General features: G+C 34.2%; 1 protein-coding gene across 4 annotated transcripts in view; it reads right to left on the bottom strand.

Moving 5' to 3' along the window:
• LOC129495514 (speckle-type POZ protein-like) overlaps positions 1 to 17968 on the bottom strand; it is a 64121-nt gene that overhangs the window by 23000 nt on the left and 23153 nt on the right. For all 4 annotated transcript variants that reach the window (XM_055303099.1, XM_055303098.1, XM_055303101.1 and 1 more), the window contains exons 2-4: positions 1616 to 1752; positions 1310 to 1431; positions 922 to 1073 (exon numbers count right to left, since the gene is read on the bottom strand). In XM_055303099.1, coding sequence (XP_055159074.1) covers positions 922 to 1073; positions 1310 to 1431; positions 1616 to 1693 — 352 coding nt within the window. In that variant the 5' untranslated portion in view covers positions 1694 to 1752. The remainder of the gene's footprint in view (positions 1 to 921; positions 1074 to 1309; positions 1432 to 1615; positions 1753 to 17968) is intronic.

Raw genomic sequence — 17968 nt, 5'->3', positions numbered from 1 at the left:
AGGTGTCAGATCTGTTAGAAACCAATGTCTGTTGTTTATAAGCAACCTGGTCTATGGTATTTTATTATAGCAGCTTAAACTAAGACACTTCACTACCATAAATGTCAGATACCAGGAAAACATGTGAAACTATGTATTACTTTGACAATAAAAAATATTATTTAAAACTATTCAGAGGAAATTTTTTTGTAATGATATTACTTGATTCTGTGATTTACTTCTAGAAATCACTTAAAATTTAATGTGACAGTTCATGATATATTTTCCTACTATGCATAATGTACATTTTCACAATGCTCTTCTATTATGAAGCTTTAGGCAACATCATTTCAGCTGGCTATATATGTGAAGCTTGAAATGAATGTAATAGACCCAGAGACAGAAAAATTGATTTCCTTTGGTCAGTGTTCAGTCTACTGCTCAAAGAAATTCTAGTGACAAAATACCAGAACATTCAAACTTTTACATTGTTCCACAGATTCTGTTAGCTGGCAAAAACAGCAAAGGGGAATTATTTCCTGACCACAATTGTATTTGCCAGGAATTGAACTAGGCACCTTGCCCTAAAAGCAACTATTTTTCTAAGCAACAAGTATCATTTTAGGACATGAAAAAGTAAAGTTTTAATATTACTTTTAACAAATGTTGCATGTCTTATGACTAAGATTTTGTTTTGTTTTTTTATATTTATATATTTACTTAACAAAATCTTTTACAATGCTTATTACATGCCAAGCACTAGTCCATGCTGAAATCTAAGCTTTAGTAAAACAACCATAACTCCATTTAAAAATAAACAATGGCCACATAGCATATTTTAGGTTAAACAGATTTCAGTGGGGGAAAAATATCCTTTTCTAGGTAAAAGTAAGTAAGTTAACATGTAGTTACTGAGAAACTTCTTTACTCCAATTCACTTACCCATTGCTTTTGTTTCTTCCCTTTTAGCGTTTAGAAGGGAAAATTTGAATTTTGCTCGAACTTCACTTTTTGGACAGCTGACTAAAAGCAAATATAAGGACAAGTAGTCTTTACTTTCATCATCTAATCCCTTTGGATTTACCCTCAGGCACCTAAAATAAAACAATAGGCTCATTTAGAGGAATATAAAACTTAAAACATTCAAGAGAAAAATAAAATTAGTTATTAAATAATATCACAAATATTATCAATATCTCTAGTTTTTTATAATTCTCTATACTATTAGGAACTTATTAAAAATCTAATATAAAATTAGACTAATATCCATTAAGAAACAATAACAAAATCATAAAGTAGCTGAAGATAATTTCAAAAACAAAAATCTTACCATTTCATTTTGTCACTGGGGCTGGATGAGAATGTTGAACTTTTTAACACTTCACCCATCTCCTCTCGACAAAAACTGAAGTTATTGATGGTCCACATGTAGGAAAATTTCACTACTTTAACCTATGAGATTCAGAAGACCACTTTTACAATGATGACTTTTTGCTTTTAACTTGTCACATGTTAAAAATCTCCTGACCCACTTTCCTAATACTTGGAATAACTATAACAAAATGCTTTACAATATTTTCAAAAGACTACAAAATTTTTAAGTGACATTAAGTAAGACACTTTTAACAGCATGTACCTGTGTATAACACCAGCTTTCTGCTATAGGACCAGTAGACATATCTCCAGGAAGAGGTGGGCTGGGTTCCCGAGACATTGCCACTTTATTGCAGTCTTCCAAGATTTATGCAATATCCCACACAGATGAATGCTTTACTGCAAAGAAAAAAAAAAGTTTAACTTACTGATCGAAAAATTTAAGTGACTGAATCAAAAGTAAACAGTCATAAAACGATTAGTTTCCCAAATTCGATTATGAGGGAACATGCAAGGATTTTGTTACTTTAATAATTAAGAAAAAATCATAACCATTTGTGACATAACATTTAAAATCTAAACAAACTTAATGCTTATAGACATTATTTCATAAAGGTATACTTATCAAAAGATCACAAACCAAAAATAACACTTAATAGTAAGGTTAATCATTGATAGCTTAATAGTAAGAGTATAAACATAAAATCGTAAGATAACATGGAAGCTCACTGACAACAGTTACAATTGAGCCTTGAACAAGATTGAGATTAGGAGCACTGAACCTCCAGCAGTCAAAAATCCACATATAACTTCTGACTCCCCAGAAACTTTACTAATAGCCTACTGTGGATCAGAAGCCTTACTGATAATGTAACAGCTGATTAACACATATTTTGTATACATGTATACAACATGTATTTTGTATACATGTATAATATATACATATTATAATATACTGTAATCTTATAATAAAGTGTAGTCTTATAATAAAGTAAACTAGAGAAAAGAAAACGTTATTAAGAAAGTTACAGGGTTATGCCTGGGTGGCTTAGCGGTTGAGCGTCTGTCTTTGCTCAGGGCGTGATCCCAGGATTCTGGAATTGAGTCCTGCATTGGGCTCCCTGTGAGAGGCCTGCTTCTCCCTCTGCCTATGTTTCTCCCTCTCTTTCTGTCTCTCATGAATAAACAAATAAATGAAAACTTTAAAAAAGAAAAGTTACAAACAAAATGCACTTACTGCATTTATTGGGAAAAAAAATTGTGTATAAGTGGACCTACACAGTTCAAACCCATGTGTTCAAGGGTCAACTAATATCTGATGCACCTTGATCCTCTGATATATTCACAAAAATGCAAAGTTAGAACAGTCCTGAATATTACTCATCTGTCAAAGCCTTGCCCAAAACACAGAGTGGGAACTAATAAGCAATATTTTATATGAAGAATTACTTAGATTTCCACAAGTGTACCTCTATCTCAGACAAACAGGTTTCAAAGATTTTGTTCCTATCAGAGTGCCCCCCTACTAGATAATACATACTTACCATAAAATTTCCTCCTAGTGAGCTACTCTTATACTACATCCATTTGGACACATAATTAATTCAGCATAACCTGGCCAGGACATTAGTGACCAGAGGATGATACTTTCTAACTTGGAAAGTCTATAAAAGAAAAGTGAAACCCAAGAGGACACAAGTAGTGTTAGTTTGCAGGGGTGTGGGCAGAGATGTTTTAAGATTGCTTTCAGACATAGGCATATCATCCAAAATTCATATATTTGTTCTGTGTCTAAAACAATGGAACTATAGTATGAAACAAGAAACTAAAGACTGAAGAAAGCTATCGGAAAGATGCATAGAAACAAAATGACCTATGAAAGTCATGAAAAAATTTAAAAGTACAAATGAAGAAACATATTAAAAAATCTGCACCAGAAATAATAATATAAAACTACCACTGAGATATATTTCTGTGAAATTCAAAATGAGAAAAAAATGTTAAAGGTATACATGTGTTTGTTTCACTATGGCCCTGTTTTCATTTTTAAAGGCCTGAGGATAACAGGATAATTACTATAGAGTTCTAAGGGAAAAAGAACTGTAGCATAAGGATTCTATGCTATATCATGTTTTTATTCATGTTTAAAGCAGCAAAAATTTATTTCCAGATTTGTAAAATATGTAAACCACCTCCACAGCAATTTGGTGAAGGGACAGATTCACCCAAGTTATTTTCCAGCCAGCCAGATGAATCAAAAGCAGAAATAGAGACAAAAACTTCCATCATGATGGAAGTTCTGATTTTTATACCTCTGAAGATTATAATAAACCAAAATGTTTTAAAACTGAAAAGAAATATAAAAAAAAAGTTCTCAGAGCACTGTGACAAAAGTCAAATGAAAACATGAAATATGAAGTATGAAAATACCTGTGGCATTATTTGATGGCCAAGAGAATAATTAATATCATTTCTGGCAAGTAAGAATAATTTCAAAAAGCGTTCAGAAAAATAGTGAGATATATCAGCAATTCAAATGAAAAAAAATTTAATCTCATTTGTAATCAATGAAATACCAAAGAAACCCCACATACAATTTTTAATTTTTTTTATAGTATAGTCAAAGATTATTTTAAATCATTAATCTCCATAGTCAGCAAAACTGCAGAGGCAAACATTTACTAGTTAAGTCTTTTAATTTTTTTTCAAGATTTGTGAGAGAGAAAGAGAAAGCGTGTACGCACAAACAGGGAGAGGGAGGGGCAGAGGGAGAGAGCGCAGCAGGCCTCCTGCTGAGCAAGAAGTCTGCCACGTGGGCTTAGTCCCAGGACCCCAGGATCATGACCAGGGCCAAAGGCAGCAGTGTCACAGTCTGAGCCACTCAGGTGCCCCTGGTAAGCGTCTTTTTAAAACAATTTTACAAGAAATTCTTTACCAGATTCAGCCTAGCAATTTATCTTGGGAAAAGTATTACAGCCCTGGAAAAGCATAATTAAGAATAAATAAAGTACACTTTGTGATCTACATGTAGAACTTCACAACCATTAAGAGTATTAAATTTTCTTAATGACAGGGAAAGTATTCAAGATCTGTTGTATGTGGGTATACTTTCAAATAATAGAATACATTTAAAAATATATAATATATATAATATACATATATTTATACACACACACACACACACACATATAAAGAGTATGCCTAAAAAGATCTTTTATAAATAGGATATAGAATTAATACAAGTATGGATGCATGAAAAGAACAGACTGGCACATAGATGTACTGAGTTGCATTTTCGCACTGCAGTTGCAACATGGATAAGATATACACCTAAATATTAATAGAGGCTATCTATAGGTGGTGAGATTTTCTAATTTTTGTTTATATAAAGATATTTAAGTCATTTTTAAAAATAGAAGTTACTTGCACACCATATGAACCCACAGAAAACATGTGCATGTATTACTTTCCAAGTAGCAGATATTGAGGTGTTCAGTTAAACACTAATGTTAATCTTTAATTTTCGTAAGACACCAACTAATTTAACATTAATAAAATAAATAATTCTTTTAAACCATAGGAGTAAAGACTAGAAAGTTCTTTAATGCCTCTACAAAAGTTACTACTCTCAAGTATAACTCACAACATAAACATAATTCATATAAAAAGCCAACTAAATAAAAGGCTACAAAGATTTTTGGTCTTTTCCCAACTACATCTGCAAATGATGCAGTTATGTAATGGGATATGGAAAATTCTGGTGAGCAGACTACTGGTGAGCACTCACAAGACATTATGTATCTTGTCTATTATTCTTCAACAATTCTATGAGATGTGTGGTAATAATCCCATCTTAACCATGACAAAATGATCAGATAGGTTAGAAAGCTTACTTTAGACTGTAGATAACCAAAGGTTAGATAGGTTAGAAAGCTTACTTTAGACTGTAGATAACCAAAAAGTGGTTGAACACAACGAATTTAACCAGCTCCAAAGTCTATACTATATATACTTTTTTCCATGGAATCAGCTGTCCCTTCTGATATTACAGAGCTGAAACAGCCCAAACCTATTTAGCCCAACTCTCATTTTATAAATGTGGACCAAGAGGAGAGAAATGGACTAGAGAAATAAATTTTCCAAGTTTATGTTGTTAAATATTAGAAGAAAGAAAAAGAACTCCCAAAGTCCATTTCAATGTTTTTTCCAGTATTTTAATTTTTTCCTTCTCTACAAAATAAATAAATAAATAAATAAATAAATAAATAAATAAAAAATAGTAGACTATCAACTACATCCAGAACATTCAGGACTTCCTAATCTTGTTCTTATAGAAAAGCTTGAAGAGAGAGCAAAACTAAAATAAGATCTAGAGAATGATGAAAGATAATCAACACATATTAACAAGTAAAGTAAAGGTTTCTTCCATATTCTACATAGGATTTTAAAAATTTTAAGTAGGGTTTCCCAGTTTTACTTATTAAAGGGAAACAAGACTTGTTACTGAAATAAACACGTAATTTCCTACCTTAACAAAATGTTTGAGTGCCAAATTAGTGTTCATGTTTGTCATAGACATATACATAACTCCATAAATTATAAAGAATTTCAAATGTTCAAAAATGTCATGGAAGCATCTTCCCACTATCCTTGTGTGCCCTCTCGCCATTAAATCTCCTCTCCCTACTAGAAGTTATCTGTATCCTGAATTTATTATCATACTAATGAATTTCATCACATTATTAAACACTTGTGAATCTCTCAACTATATAGATAGAAGCTCACAGATGATATAATAAAGTATATGTACACAGATGTCACCAAAAGTATCAAAGTGAGGAACTCCAAAACTCCATCCCTTCACAAAAAGCAATGAATAGGCTGGCAAAAACTTTTCTGGAACTCTGGAATCAAATGAAAACTTAAAATCAGGAATGGATGATGAAGAATGTAGCTGCTAATTTTCAGGGAGTACGTTTTAGCATACATATAACCATGGCCCCTCCCTAGTTCAGCAGCAACCATGAAGACATCAGCCCATATTCCTGGTACAGGCTGCTGGTACCAGAGGGACCTACACAGACTTTTCTAAAAGAATTGTGGTTGTATGTTTTATCTAGGCTCTAAATCCCTGAAGGATCAGCTCTAGAGCCTGCCTTTGTTTCATATGCCTCAGAGCTTCCATAGTGAAAGTGAGGACTAAGGCAGAGTTCTAAACGGCCTGCCTAAGGAATGTCTTAACAGAGAGCATCGGCTGCAATGCTATAAGTGGTTTCCATGTATTTATGAAAGGCAAAAATAAGTTGAAAATGAAAAGATGGGCAAAGATATACAAATAACCAAAGCAGACATCACTCAAAATTGTTAGAAGACACAGAGAAAGACATACATATTGATAAAAGGATCAAGACAAAACAACTATAAACATGTATGCACCAAACAACAGGATCCAAACTATATTAAGCAAAAACTAACAGAATGGGAGATATATACAATTCTATAGTAATGGCCGAAGGTATCAATAACTGAATCAACAATGCACAGAACAATCAGGAATAATAAACACAAAAACAGAGAACTTGAAGAGCATTAAAAAAAATTAAAACTACAGACACCTATCAACAGAATATATATTCTTTTTAAGTGCACATGGAACAGTCTCCAGTTATACCATATGCTAGGGCATAAAACCAGCCTCTAATAAATCTTAAGACTGAAATCACACTAACCTAGAGGAAATGGACACATTCTTAAAAAAAATAAAAATAAAAATAAAAAAAAGAGAAAACACTGACTTAAAAGCAAACAGAAAATCAGAACAGACCTATAATCAGTAGAGACTGAATCAATAAAAAAAAAAAAAAAAAAAAAAAACAACAAAAAAACACACAAACAAACCCAAAACAAAAAACTTCAAAGCATGACAACTTGAGGAACTCCACAGATTTGCTCTCCAGCAAAAATTTCAAAACTACAACCATTTGTTGTAGTTCTGGAAATAGTCCTGGGGACAAAGAACAAATGAAGAAAGATGTACTCAAGAAAATCTACTAGGGACTGTAAGAAAGGTAAGAGTTTGTGATGTTTGTACCAGGACCTACCTGCCTGATCTCTTTCTCCTAGCTCAGGAAGGCAAGAAACTCCACTACAGACTGATACGACCAAAAGCACAGGGCTCCCTCTCTCTTTCCCCAGTGGGCTCAGGGGTCTCTCTTATTAGGAAAGTTAGGATGTCAACATTTCTCATCCTGCCTCCAGCTACCTATTGCTATAGCTAAGGTACTAGATAGATGTGGCCAAGAAGTATGTGTGAGGAGTGGGGGGCTCTCTCCTTCGATGCAATACACACTGATGGGATGTAGACTCTACCTTTGCATAAAGCTGCTAGAGCAATGGCTGTTACTGTTCCAGCTTCTAAAGTGAGGATTCCACACTGGGAGAGCCAACCCAAGAAGACATGAGGGTACCTTCCCACCCCCATTCCACCAACTGCTTAGATCCTAGAGCAGAGATATCGGGTGAGAAATGCATCACTGTCCCCATTACACACTCAAGCTCTGATCTAGAGATACGCCCTGTGGGATGGTGAATGGAGCCATAAAACATATAGCTTCAAATCTCTTCCCTGAGAAATACTGACTTCATTTGCAAGGGAATGAACAAAAGTGCTCTGAAAAACAATGGAGGTCCTGGTGAAAGGCAACCAGGAGACTGGAGGAATCACTGGACATAAAGACTAAACCACAGGTTTGGCTGGCTGGCTGGTTTGCCAGAGAGAACAAGAAAGGGAGGTAGGTAGAAGTAGGCCTCCTAGAGTCAGAACAAACCTGTAGCACTGACTTTAAAACTATCCTTCCAAAGGAATTCACATTTGATTAGTCTGTGTAGCAATTAATGCCTGAGTGTACTGTTGAAAATGAAAGTGTAATTAGCACTAGATTAGGGGACATTAACAGCTAGCTATATGTGGTCAGGAAGAGAGAGCCTAAAAGAGCCCTGCCAAAACCACTGTCATCCCAGCGTAATTGTAGGAAAACTCAAGGTTGTGCCCCTTCAGGAGAAACGTCCAAAGATTAACATTCTGGTGTGTGTGTGTGTGTGTGTGTGTGTGTGTGTCTGTATGTCTGTGTAAGGGGATGTGGAGGTAGAAGAGGAATGCAGACTCCACTAAAATAACCCAGCCAGACACTAAATAAATGAGATACAGTGCATCCACTAGAAGGGAAAAACCAGCTCCAAGAATTCCTACATTATATAAACATGTCCAGTTTTTAACAAAAATTATGAGATGTGTTAAGAAGAAAGTATGGCTCATATAACAAGAAAAAAGGACATAACAGAAACCAGTTGCAAGAAGATGTTGACTTTAAGAGACAAAATCTTCAAAGTAGCCACTGTAAATAAATATTCCTAAACAACTAAAGGAAGTGGATTAAATACGGAACATCAGTAAAGAGTCAAAAGTTACATATACACAAAAAAGAAATTCTGGAGTTGAAAAGTACTATAACTAATATTAAAATTTCACATATGGGGCTATATTCGTATACAGTAGATATGAATTGGGAGAGGAATTATTACACTTGCACAAAAATCAAGAGATTAGACACTCTAGACATAAAAGAGATGAACAGAGACTCCGAGAAATGTGGGACACTATTAAACACACTGACATACAAAGGAGAGAAGAGACAAAAAGGAGCATAAAAAATATTTGAAGAAATGACTGAAAACTTCCCAAATTTATTGAAAATGATATATGCACATTTAGAAAACTCAACTAACTCCAAGTAGAATAAACACAGAGATCCAAAGACACAGAATAGTAAACATGATGAAAGGCAAAAACAAGAAAGAATAGTCACCACAATGGCTACAATTAAAAAAAAAAAAAAAAAAAGGAGAAGTACTAGTGTGACCAGGTATAGAGGAATTGGAAAACTTGTATATTGCTGGTAGAAATGTAAAATGGTTCAACTACTGTGTAAAACAGTTTGGCACTTCCTCAAAGTTAAACACAGAATTACCCTAAAACCCAGTGGTTTCAGTCCTAGGCATATATCCAAAATAATAGAAAAACAAGTGTTCAAGCAAAAACCTGTACATGAATATTCACAGCAGCACTATTAACAATAGCCAAACATTACTAGCTAAAATCAATCCGCAGGTGAGCAATCCAAAAGACCATCAAGAGATAAATGGAAAAATAAAATGAGGTACGCCCATACAATGAAATTTTATTCATTTTATATTCATAAAAAGTAATGAAGTACTCATCTATGCTACAACATGGATGAACCACAAAACACCATGCTAAGTGAAAAAAAGCCAGACACAAAAGGCCATACATTGTATGGCTTCATTTATATAAAATATCCAGAACAGGCTGATATATGTGTATATGTATATATATGTATACAGACAGACGGAAAGCATAATGGTTGCCAAGGGCTGCAAGGAAGGGGGAGCAGGGAACTGAGTGCTCAATGGGTATGGGGTTTCCTTCTGAAGTAATAAAGTTCTATAACCAGCTAGTGGTGCTGGTTACACAACATCATGAGTGTACTAAATAAACACCATTGAACTATACACTTCAAAACTGTTAAGATAGTGAACTTTGTTAGCTGAATTTTAGTCCATTAAAAAAGTATATGCAATACATGTCCATATTCACATAGACATACTTCTTTTGTGATTAAAAAGGAAATAATTATAAAATTTCTTCTATCATTGCTGAGTCTAAATTAGCTACTAATATATAATAAAATACTAAACAGATTGTTTTTAATGACTCTTAAAAACTACTAAATTTTTTGACATCTGTCTTCAATTGGGTATTAGCTATTAAGTTTCCTAGTGTATTAGGTATCAAGTTTCCATCAATGAAATATGAATTAAACAGCAAAGTAGGGGTACCTGGGTGGCTCAGTTGGTTAAGCGCCTGCCTTCAGCTCAGGTCATGATCCCGGGGTCCTGGTACTGAGCCCTGTATCAGGCTCCCAGTTCTGTGGGGAGCCTGCTCCTCCCTGAGAAGAGTGCGTGTGTGCGCTCTTGTCAAATATAAAAAAAAATTCTTAAAAAAAAAAAAAAACAAAACCCAGCAGTTGTTTTTTTTTTTTTTTAAATCATTGTCTGAAGAATATTATCAAAATTCTATCCAGTCATACAATGGAACTACCATGTTAATGAGATGCCACTTTGTGATATTAATTATCTAGCATTTTATTAATTCTTCAAATAACAAAATGTAAATTACTCTTCAACTGTGAAATACTACCATATTTATGCTAAAAGTTACCTTAACTACATCAAGAAGTTATAAGTGAAAATAGCCTGAAACTGCTAAAGCAATTTTATATACATGATAACTACGATTTTGAAATGAAAGGAAATAAATCAATATGTAACTTAATATATTATGTTCAACAATTTTGCTAAGACTGTTGTCAGGAAGAATAACAAGACTAAAACATGTTTATAAAAATGATAAAGTAATAAATAATGTATGTGTCATAAATTTCTTACTCTCCTTGAATTAAGAATATGATGACTTCGTGGGAGTACAGTAAGTATTTATTATATGCTTAGATATATCATGCACTCTGACCTTGAACCATAAAAATAATTAACATATAGTTTCTATTCTGCAGAAGATTATAATATAGTAGGAGGGACAGACACGTGGTAGCATACTTTCAATATGATGTGACAAGGGAATGTACACAGAAATAATGAAGCACTTTCAAGAAGGATATCCTGAAGATAGTCCCCAAGCTGGATTCTGGAGGAAGCAAATAAATGATAAGAAGACCACAAACTATAGCACAGATTTTAACAGCAAGTGTTCCATGCTGAGACCAGCTTGTGTCATTGTTTTGTCATGGATTCTACAATCTTATAGACATTGGGCCTTTCCTTTCTCTATTAAAGGAATTTTTAAATTTCTCTATTTACTTTCTCATTCCCCTTGTTCGTTAAGTGAATAAAATGAAATTGTGTGTATGCTTACACTCTGCACAAACTGAATACTAGAACAGACATATAATAATGAAAACTTCACAAGTGACATTTGAGGATAAGCAGTAGTAATAAGGGCAGTGGTGGTAAGGGTGATAATGACCCAGACAAATAATTAAGGTATATAAACAGTACTTGAAGGCTATCACAGGGTCTTCTGTTTTGAGCATAACAGAATACCTGGCAGGCAACTTAGGTAACTTAGGTTCTGTTGCTAAAGTAGAAAACCTGAATTAAAAATAAAGTATCTGTTTAAAGACCTCTAGAGCTGCTCAAGCAATCAGGACGGGGATTCCAAGATTCCAGAGAAGAGGGAATAATCTAGAGGTAAACTGATAGATTCTAGCTACATTATTCTCTAAGAGTATCTGCTGCAGTCTAGCTAAAATGCAGAGTGAGAATCCAGGTTTTGCTCAGGTCAAGGGCTACTGCCAAGGGACAGAAATAAAGATTTTGTTCCCCTTGTGGGGTAGGAGATAAAAATAGGATACTTGAGGGGTTAAGACCCTGATTAAAAGTGCCCTTTAAGGTTTCTGCCAAATGCTGACCTTGCATGGAGCAGGAAGCCAAGAAAAAAGCCTCCAAAAAACATAACAAAGTTTTCAGATATTTCATACTGCTGAGAAGATAAGGACTAGATAGAGTTCAGGATCTGCCAGGGAAAGGTACTAGAATAAGGACCTCAGGTACTCATTTGGAAAGCCTGAAAAGGTAAACTGAAAGATGGAGAAAATAGATGAAAACAGAGTTTTATTTTAATGCCTTAAGAAACAATCAAGTGGAAATTCTAGAACTGGAAAAAAACTGAAGTCAACAACAATACCTAAGTCTAAGCAGCAGACTAGACAGCAAAAAATAGAATTAGAAAACTTTTAAAAAACAATAAAAGATACACTAAAGCACAAAAAATATGAAAAATATAAAATACTAGGACAAACTTGAGACACAAAGTCTCACATATGTGAGTGGATCCACAATATTTGAAAAGATAACTAAAAATTTTCAAAAATTGGTCAACAAAACAATAAACTGTAATGTCTTTTAGGACTTAAATATATGTACAATTAAAATGTGTGACAACAATAATGTAAAAGACATGAGGATAATAAGCATTCTAAGGTTCGAGCATTCTTGGGGAATGGTAAGCATAAGTAAAAATATGATAAACAAGGGCACCTGGGTGATGCCATGGGTTAAGTCTCAAACTCTTGGTTTCAGCTCAGGTTGTGATCTCAGGGTTTTGAGATACAGCCCAGAGCGGAGCCCCCTGCCCCTCCTCATCACGCTTTGTCCTCAGCATGGAGTTTGCAGAGATGTCCTCTCCTTCTCCATCTACCCCTCCAACTCGAGCTCTCTCTTTAAAAATTAGTGAATCTTAAAAAAATTATATGATAAACGAAAAGGGAAAAATATAAAAACAGAAAGTGAGACGGTACATAATAAAATAAATAACTACGATTATATATAAATGTTACCTATGCCAGTTATCAGTCAGGTTAAATAAACAAATACTCGAAGACATAACTACTAAGTACAATATCAGATCCTGGAATGGGAAAAATATAGTAGTGGGAATACTGTAGGCAAAAGTAATTCCACCAATGTTAATTTCTTTTTCTTTTAACATTGTTGTTTTATTAAATAATATTGAAGCATTTACATTTAATGGCTGTTTAATATGGGGCTTAATATGGTGTTATGGTGTTAACATGATGGGAGGCTGTGTGAGGAAAGGAAAAAAAATGCCACTATTTGCTGTTTGCAGAAGACATAAACATAAGGGTAAGAAAAGTTTAAATGAAAAGAATGGGAAAATGTATACCTTACAAATCCTATCCAAAACAAAGCAGGTATGCTATACTAGGATCAGACAAAACAGATTTTAAAGCAAGAAGCATTAGGAAACATAAAAGGGAAAGTAATAAAGAGAAAAAAAGGTCAATCACAAGAATGTAATTATTATTTTTTTAAGATTTATTTGAGAGAAAAAGAAAGCATGTGCATAGGAGGGAGGGACTGGCAGTGGGGGGAGGCAGAGGAAGAGAAAAAGAATTCCAAGCAGACTCTCCTGAGCAGGGAGCCCATGTGGCTCAATCTCAAGATCCTAAAATCATAATCTGAGCAGGACACCAAGAGTTGAATGCTTAACACACCCCAGGCACGCACAAGAACATAATTCTAAATATGTCTGCATGCAATAGGATTTTGCTTTCAAAAATCATTTAAGAGGACACGTTAATTCCCTCAACAAGTGAAAGAACAACCTTAATGACATATATACACACATATATAGGGAGAGAACATGGCACTCAATAGCAAAAGAATCAAAAGTCTTCTCAACTGCACAGAAAACATTTACTGAAACTAACCATATTATTGCAATATAAAGAAAGCCTTGCAAATAAATTTCAGGTCACAATGAAGTCAGAGTATGAATCTTTATCATACTAAAATTAAGTCAAAAATTAATAAGGAGAAGAAAAGTAAAAAATTAAATCCCCAGAAATTAAAATAGCATTGCAAATCTATTGGTGAAACAGAAATCACAATGGGAATCAGAAAATATTTTGAACTTATATTAAAGATAAGGAATTTCCAAACTTGTAAGATGCAGCTTACAATTGATGCTTAGGAAATTTATAACCTTTCATGAATATACCAGAAAAAGAAGGCTGATAAATCAATGACTTAAGCTTCCAACAACAGACGCTAGGGAAAAAAAGTTAAGCTCAAAGAAAGCAGAAGAAATAAAGGTATAAGCAGAAACTAATGACTAGGGGAAAAGATACAACAGAGAAAATACAAAGCCAAAAACTAGCTCTTTGAAAAAATAGTAAAATTAATAACTTTCTAATCAGGGAAAATAAAGAGGACACAAATTTACAGCACCAAAAATGATGCCATAAATGATGAGGCTATTATGAAAATGTTACTATTTAGTTGGTAATTCAGATAAAAAGAGAAACTATTTGAAAAAACATAACTTACCAAAACTGATCAACAGAAAGAAAAAAATCATAAATAGTCCTATTTTGATTAAAGCTGAATTCATTATTAAAAACTCTCCACAGGGCAGCCTGGGTGGCTCAGAGGTTTAGCACCTGCCTTCCGCCCTGCCTTCGGCCCAGGGCCTGATCCTGCAGACTCGGGATTGAGTCCCACGTTGGGCCCCCTGCATGGAGCCTGCTTCTTCCTCTGCCTGTGTCTCTACCTGTCTCTCTCTGTATCTCTCATCAATCAATAAATAAAATCTTTAAAAAATAAAAATAAATAAAAGCACTCCACAATGAAAACTTCCACAGATGGCTTTACTGTATAAGCTGTTCCCCAGAACAGGACACAAAAACAAATTTAACAGTATGTTTGATGAAACCAGTGTTAACTTTTATACCAAAATCTGTCAAGCACATTTTAAGAAAGGAAGATAAAGAAAATCTCTCATGAACACAGATGTAAGAACCCTAAATAAATAGCAAAATCAAACCTACCACCGCATAAAGAGTATACTATTTCACAACGAATGGGGCTTTATTGGGATCCCTGGGTGGCGCAGCGGTTTGGCGCCTGCCTTTGGCCCAGGGCGCGATCCTGGAGACCCGGGATCGAATCCCGCGTCGGGCTCCCGGTGCATGGAACTCATTAAGTCCACTTGAATAAAACAAGAATAAGCTTTGAAAAAGTGGTCAGAAAAGATTAATTCTTGCAATTCTTATACATGGCCATAACTGATGCGTGAGTGCAAAGTAAAGGATAAAAGACTACTTTCGAGGAGATAGACCAAAAATACAAAGAACATAGGAAATAAGAGAAACTAAGGACCTGAAGGTCAGGTTGAAGAGAGAATATTCACCTAATAGGTGCTCCTGAAGGAAATAAAAACAAGAAAAATGGGACATATAAAAAGGAAAAAAAAGAAAGCGAAGCTACTACCATGATCTGAAGGAAGACACAAGTTTACAGACTGCCCTCACCAAGTTTCAACATACTCATTGAAGAAAGTATCTATTCATAGACATATCTTAGTAAAACTGCTCAATTTCACCATGTTATCTACAAAGGAACAAGTTACACTGAAATCTGGATAAAGCTTTTAAGATTCATAAGGAGAAAAAATTTAAACTTAGGATTCCATATTTAAATTTATTCATTAATGCAAGCCAAATAATGGATATTTTCAGACAACAAATACTTGAAATTTGTCAGCCTATATAGATAATTACTCAATGAGGTATTCTGAACCCAAAGAAATCCAAATGCTTTTTGCATGACACACCTTTATGAGTGAAAACCATCTGAACATATGCTCTCAGTATACATGTTTATAAATAAATATACCATTATACTAATATATTTGTGTATTATAAAGCATATCAAAATAATTAAAAAATAATCAGATAAACATATAATTTCAGATAATATTCTGACACCCCTTAAAATTATTGTGTATCATCCTCTTTAATGTGGATGGATGCTTCATTTTGAAGACCACAGTTCTAAATCAAATGAAAAATCCAAGGGGAAAAAAACATGGAATTGAAGAACAGAACTGAACATGTCTCAGAAGAAGAGAAGGAAATTGAAAAGAACTAAAGGAGAATCTACAAAAATTTGATATTTGAAAAATTTTCAATTGCAGTTTTAATGTACACAGGATTACATTTCGTTCTCTTTGAGACCATTCTATTTTGTTCTACAGGAAGTGTTAAATAACCACATTGTAAATATTTCAAGGTTTAAAATTTTTAGTATTGATCTATAAATAAAGCAGAAAAGAATATACAGTTAGAAAAGAAAATGTAAATACCTTAATGATATAAAATTAACAATGACTAATTGGAAGATGAAGGGAGTATGGAGAGGACCAAGGCTATCTATCATTCCTAGAGGTAATACTATCCAGAGCTAAAAAAAAAAAGAAAAAAAAAAATAATAATAATAAAAACCACTAACAGAAATAAAAGCAGTCCCATTTACAGAAAGGTGGAACTGGGAGTGGGAAGATTACTTCCTATCCTTTTCACTCTCATGTAACATGAATCTCAACAAAATTAGGACTTCTATTTTTAAAAAGTAGCATTAGCCAGGAGGGGGGAGCAGTATATAATACAGTATGCCCATTTATTTTATTATTATTTTCTTTAGTATGCCTATTTAGAAAACTGAAATTCATTACTCATTTCCACAGCTCACATTAAACACTCCTATTATCATCTCCATCACCCCCTTCATTTAAGTGCATTTTACTACTTAATGTACTATGATCTCAATGAAGGTTTTTTGTTTTATCTATTTCTGTACTGCAAAGCCTCAGTGTGTAAAAGAGGAAGAAGGATTAATTATATGGCTTCAGGGAATTAATGGAATAGCTAATTATAACTAATATACATACATGAGAACAGAAAAGTCATCTTGTACTTCCCACTGCTTAGAAATCTAAAGTTCACTAAAATGTGTATACCACGAGAGAAAAGTCTCCTCTTCCAAACAGAAAGTTACTGACACTCAGTAGAATAATTTAACTCAGTGGTAGTATATCCAGACACAGTGCTGAGAAGAATCTTTGGGGGAAGGAGCAGATGGTGATAAATACACCAATGGCAATATTTTAAACTTTCAAGAAAAAAACTGGCTATAGATGGGGAGAGCATTCCTTCTTCCTGGCGATAAGGGGAATACCAAAAGAGCTGCAGGGAGTAGGAGGAGTACAAGGACACCAGGAGCCATGGCTGCTGTTGATGAAATTATATGGGGCCTTAGTCTTAAAGAAAAAAAAAAAATGCATGGGGTTGAAACAATACCTTTGTTTACCTTATAATCTACTTGCCTGGGCTTTTAATTCTTTCCTATTTTGACTACTGAGAGGCTTAAGTAAAACAACTGTCTTATAGTTTGAACTATAATATCAAAAGCAGAAGAATATTGGTAATTTTATATGATCCAGCTTAATGGTCCCGGTATCTAGAATCACCCAGAAGGGTTGTTAAGCCAGAATGCTATGCCCAAACTCAGAATTAATGATTTAGTGGGTCTGAATTGGGCCCTAGAATGTGCATTTCTAACAAAGATCTGAGGTGGAACTGGTGCCGCTGATCTAGGGATCTCACTTTGAGAACCACTATCCGAGTATGAGGGTTCGATCGGAAAGCTATTAATATTATAAATACAAAAAAAAAAAAAACCCTCATCATCATTACCCTAACTATCCAGGTGTCCCAGCTCTGACTAAATCTTTCACTTTACTTAAGTGTTATCCTGCAGGATTAGGTCAGCTTTCAATTTTTTTTCCAGGGTCTTATGGACTCTTCTTTTGAAATTCACAACATCTGATCACTGAAAGTAAGTAGGTAATTTAATTGCATACATACATGGAAACTTTACAAGGATAGGCAAAACACAGACATTTAATGACAATTCTTTTTCTATTTGATGATTCCTAAAGGTCATTAATACATTGTGGTGAAGGTATCTACAGAGATTTAAAGCCTCTGCTTATTGCTGCCTCGTCAACACCAAAGTCCTCCCTTAAAACAAAAACCAAAAACGGGATCCCTGGGTGGCTCAGTGGTGTGGCACCTGCCTTTGGCTCAGTGGTGTGGCA

Source organism: Nyctereutes procyonoides, unplaced genomic scaffold, assembly GCF_905146905.1.
Source record: "Nyctereutes procyonoides isolate TBG_1078 unplaced genomic scaffold, NYPRO_anot_genome, whole genome shotgun sequence".
Lineage (NCBI taxonomy): Eukaryota > Metazoa > Chordata > Mammalia > Carnivora > Canidae > Nyctereutes > Nyctereutes procyonoides.
This window is presented reverse-complemented; position numbering and strand designations above follow the sequence as displayed.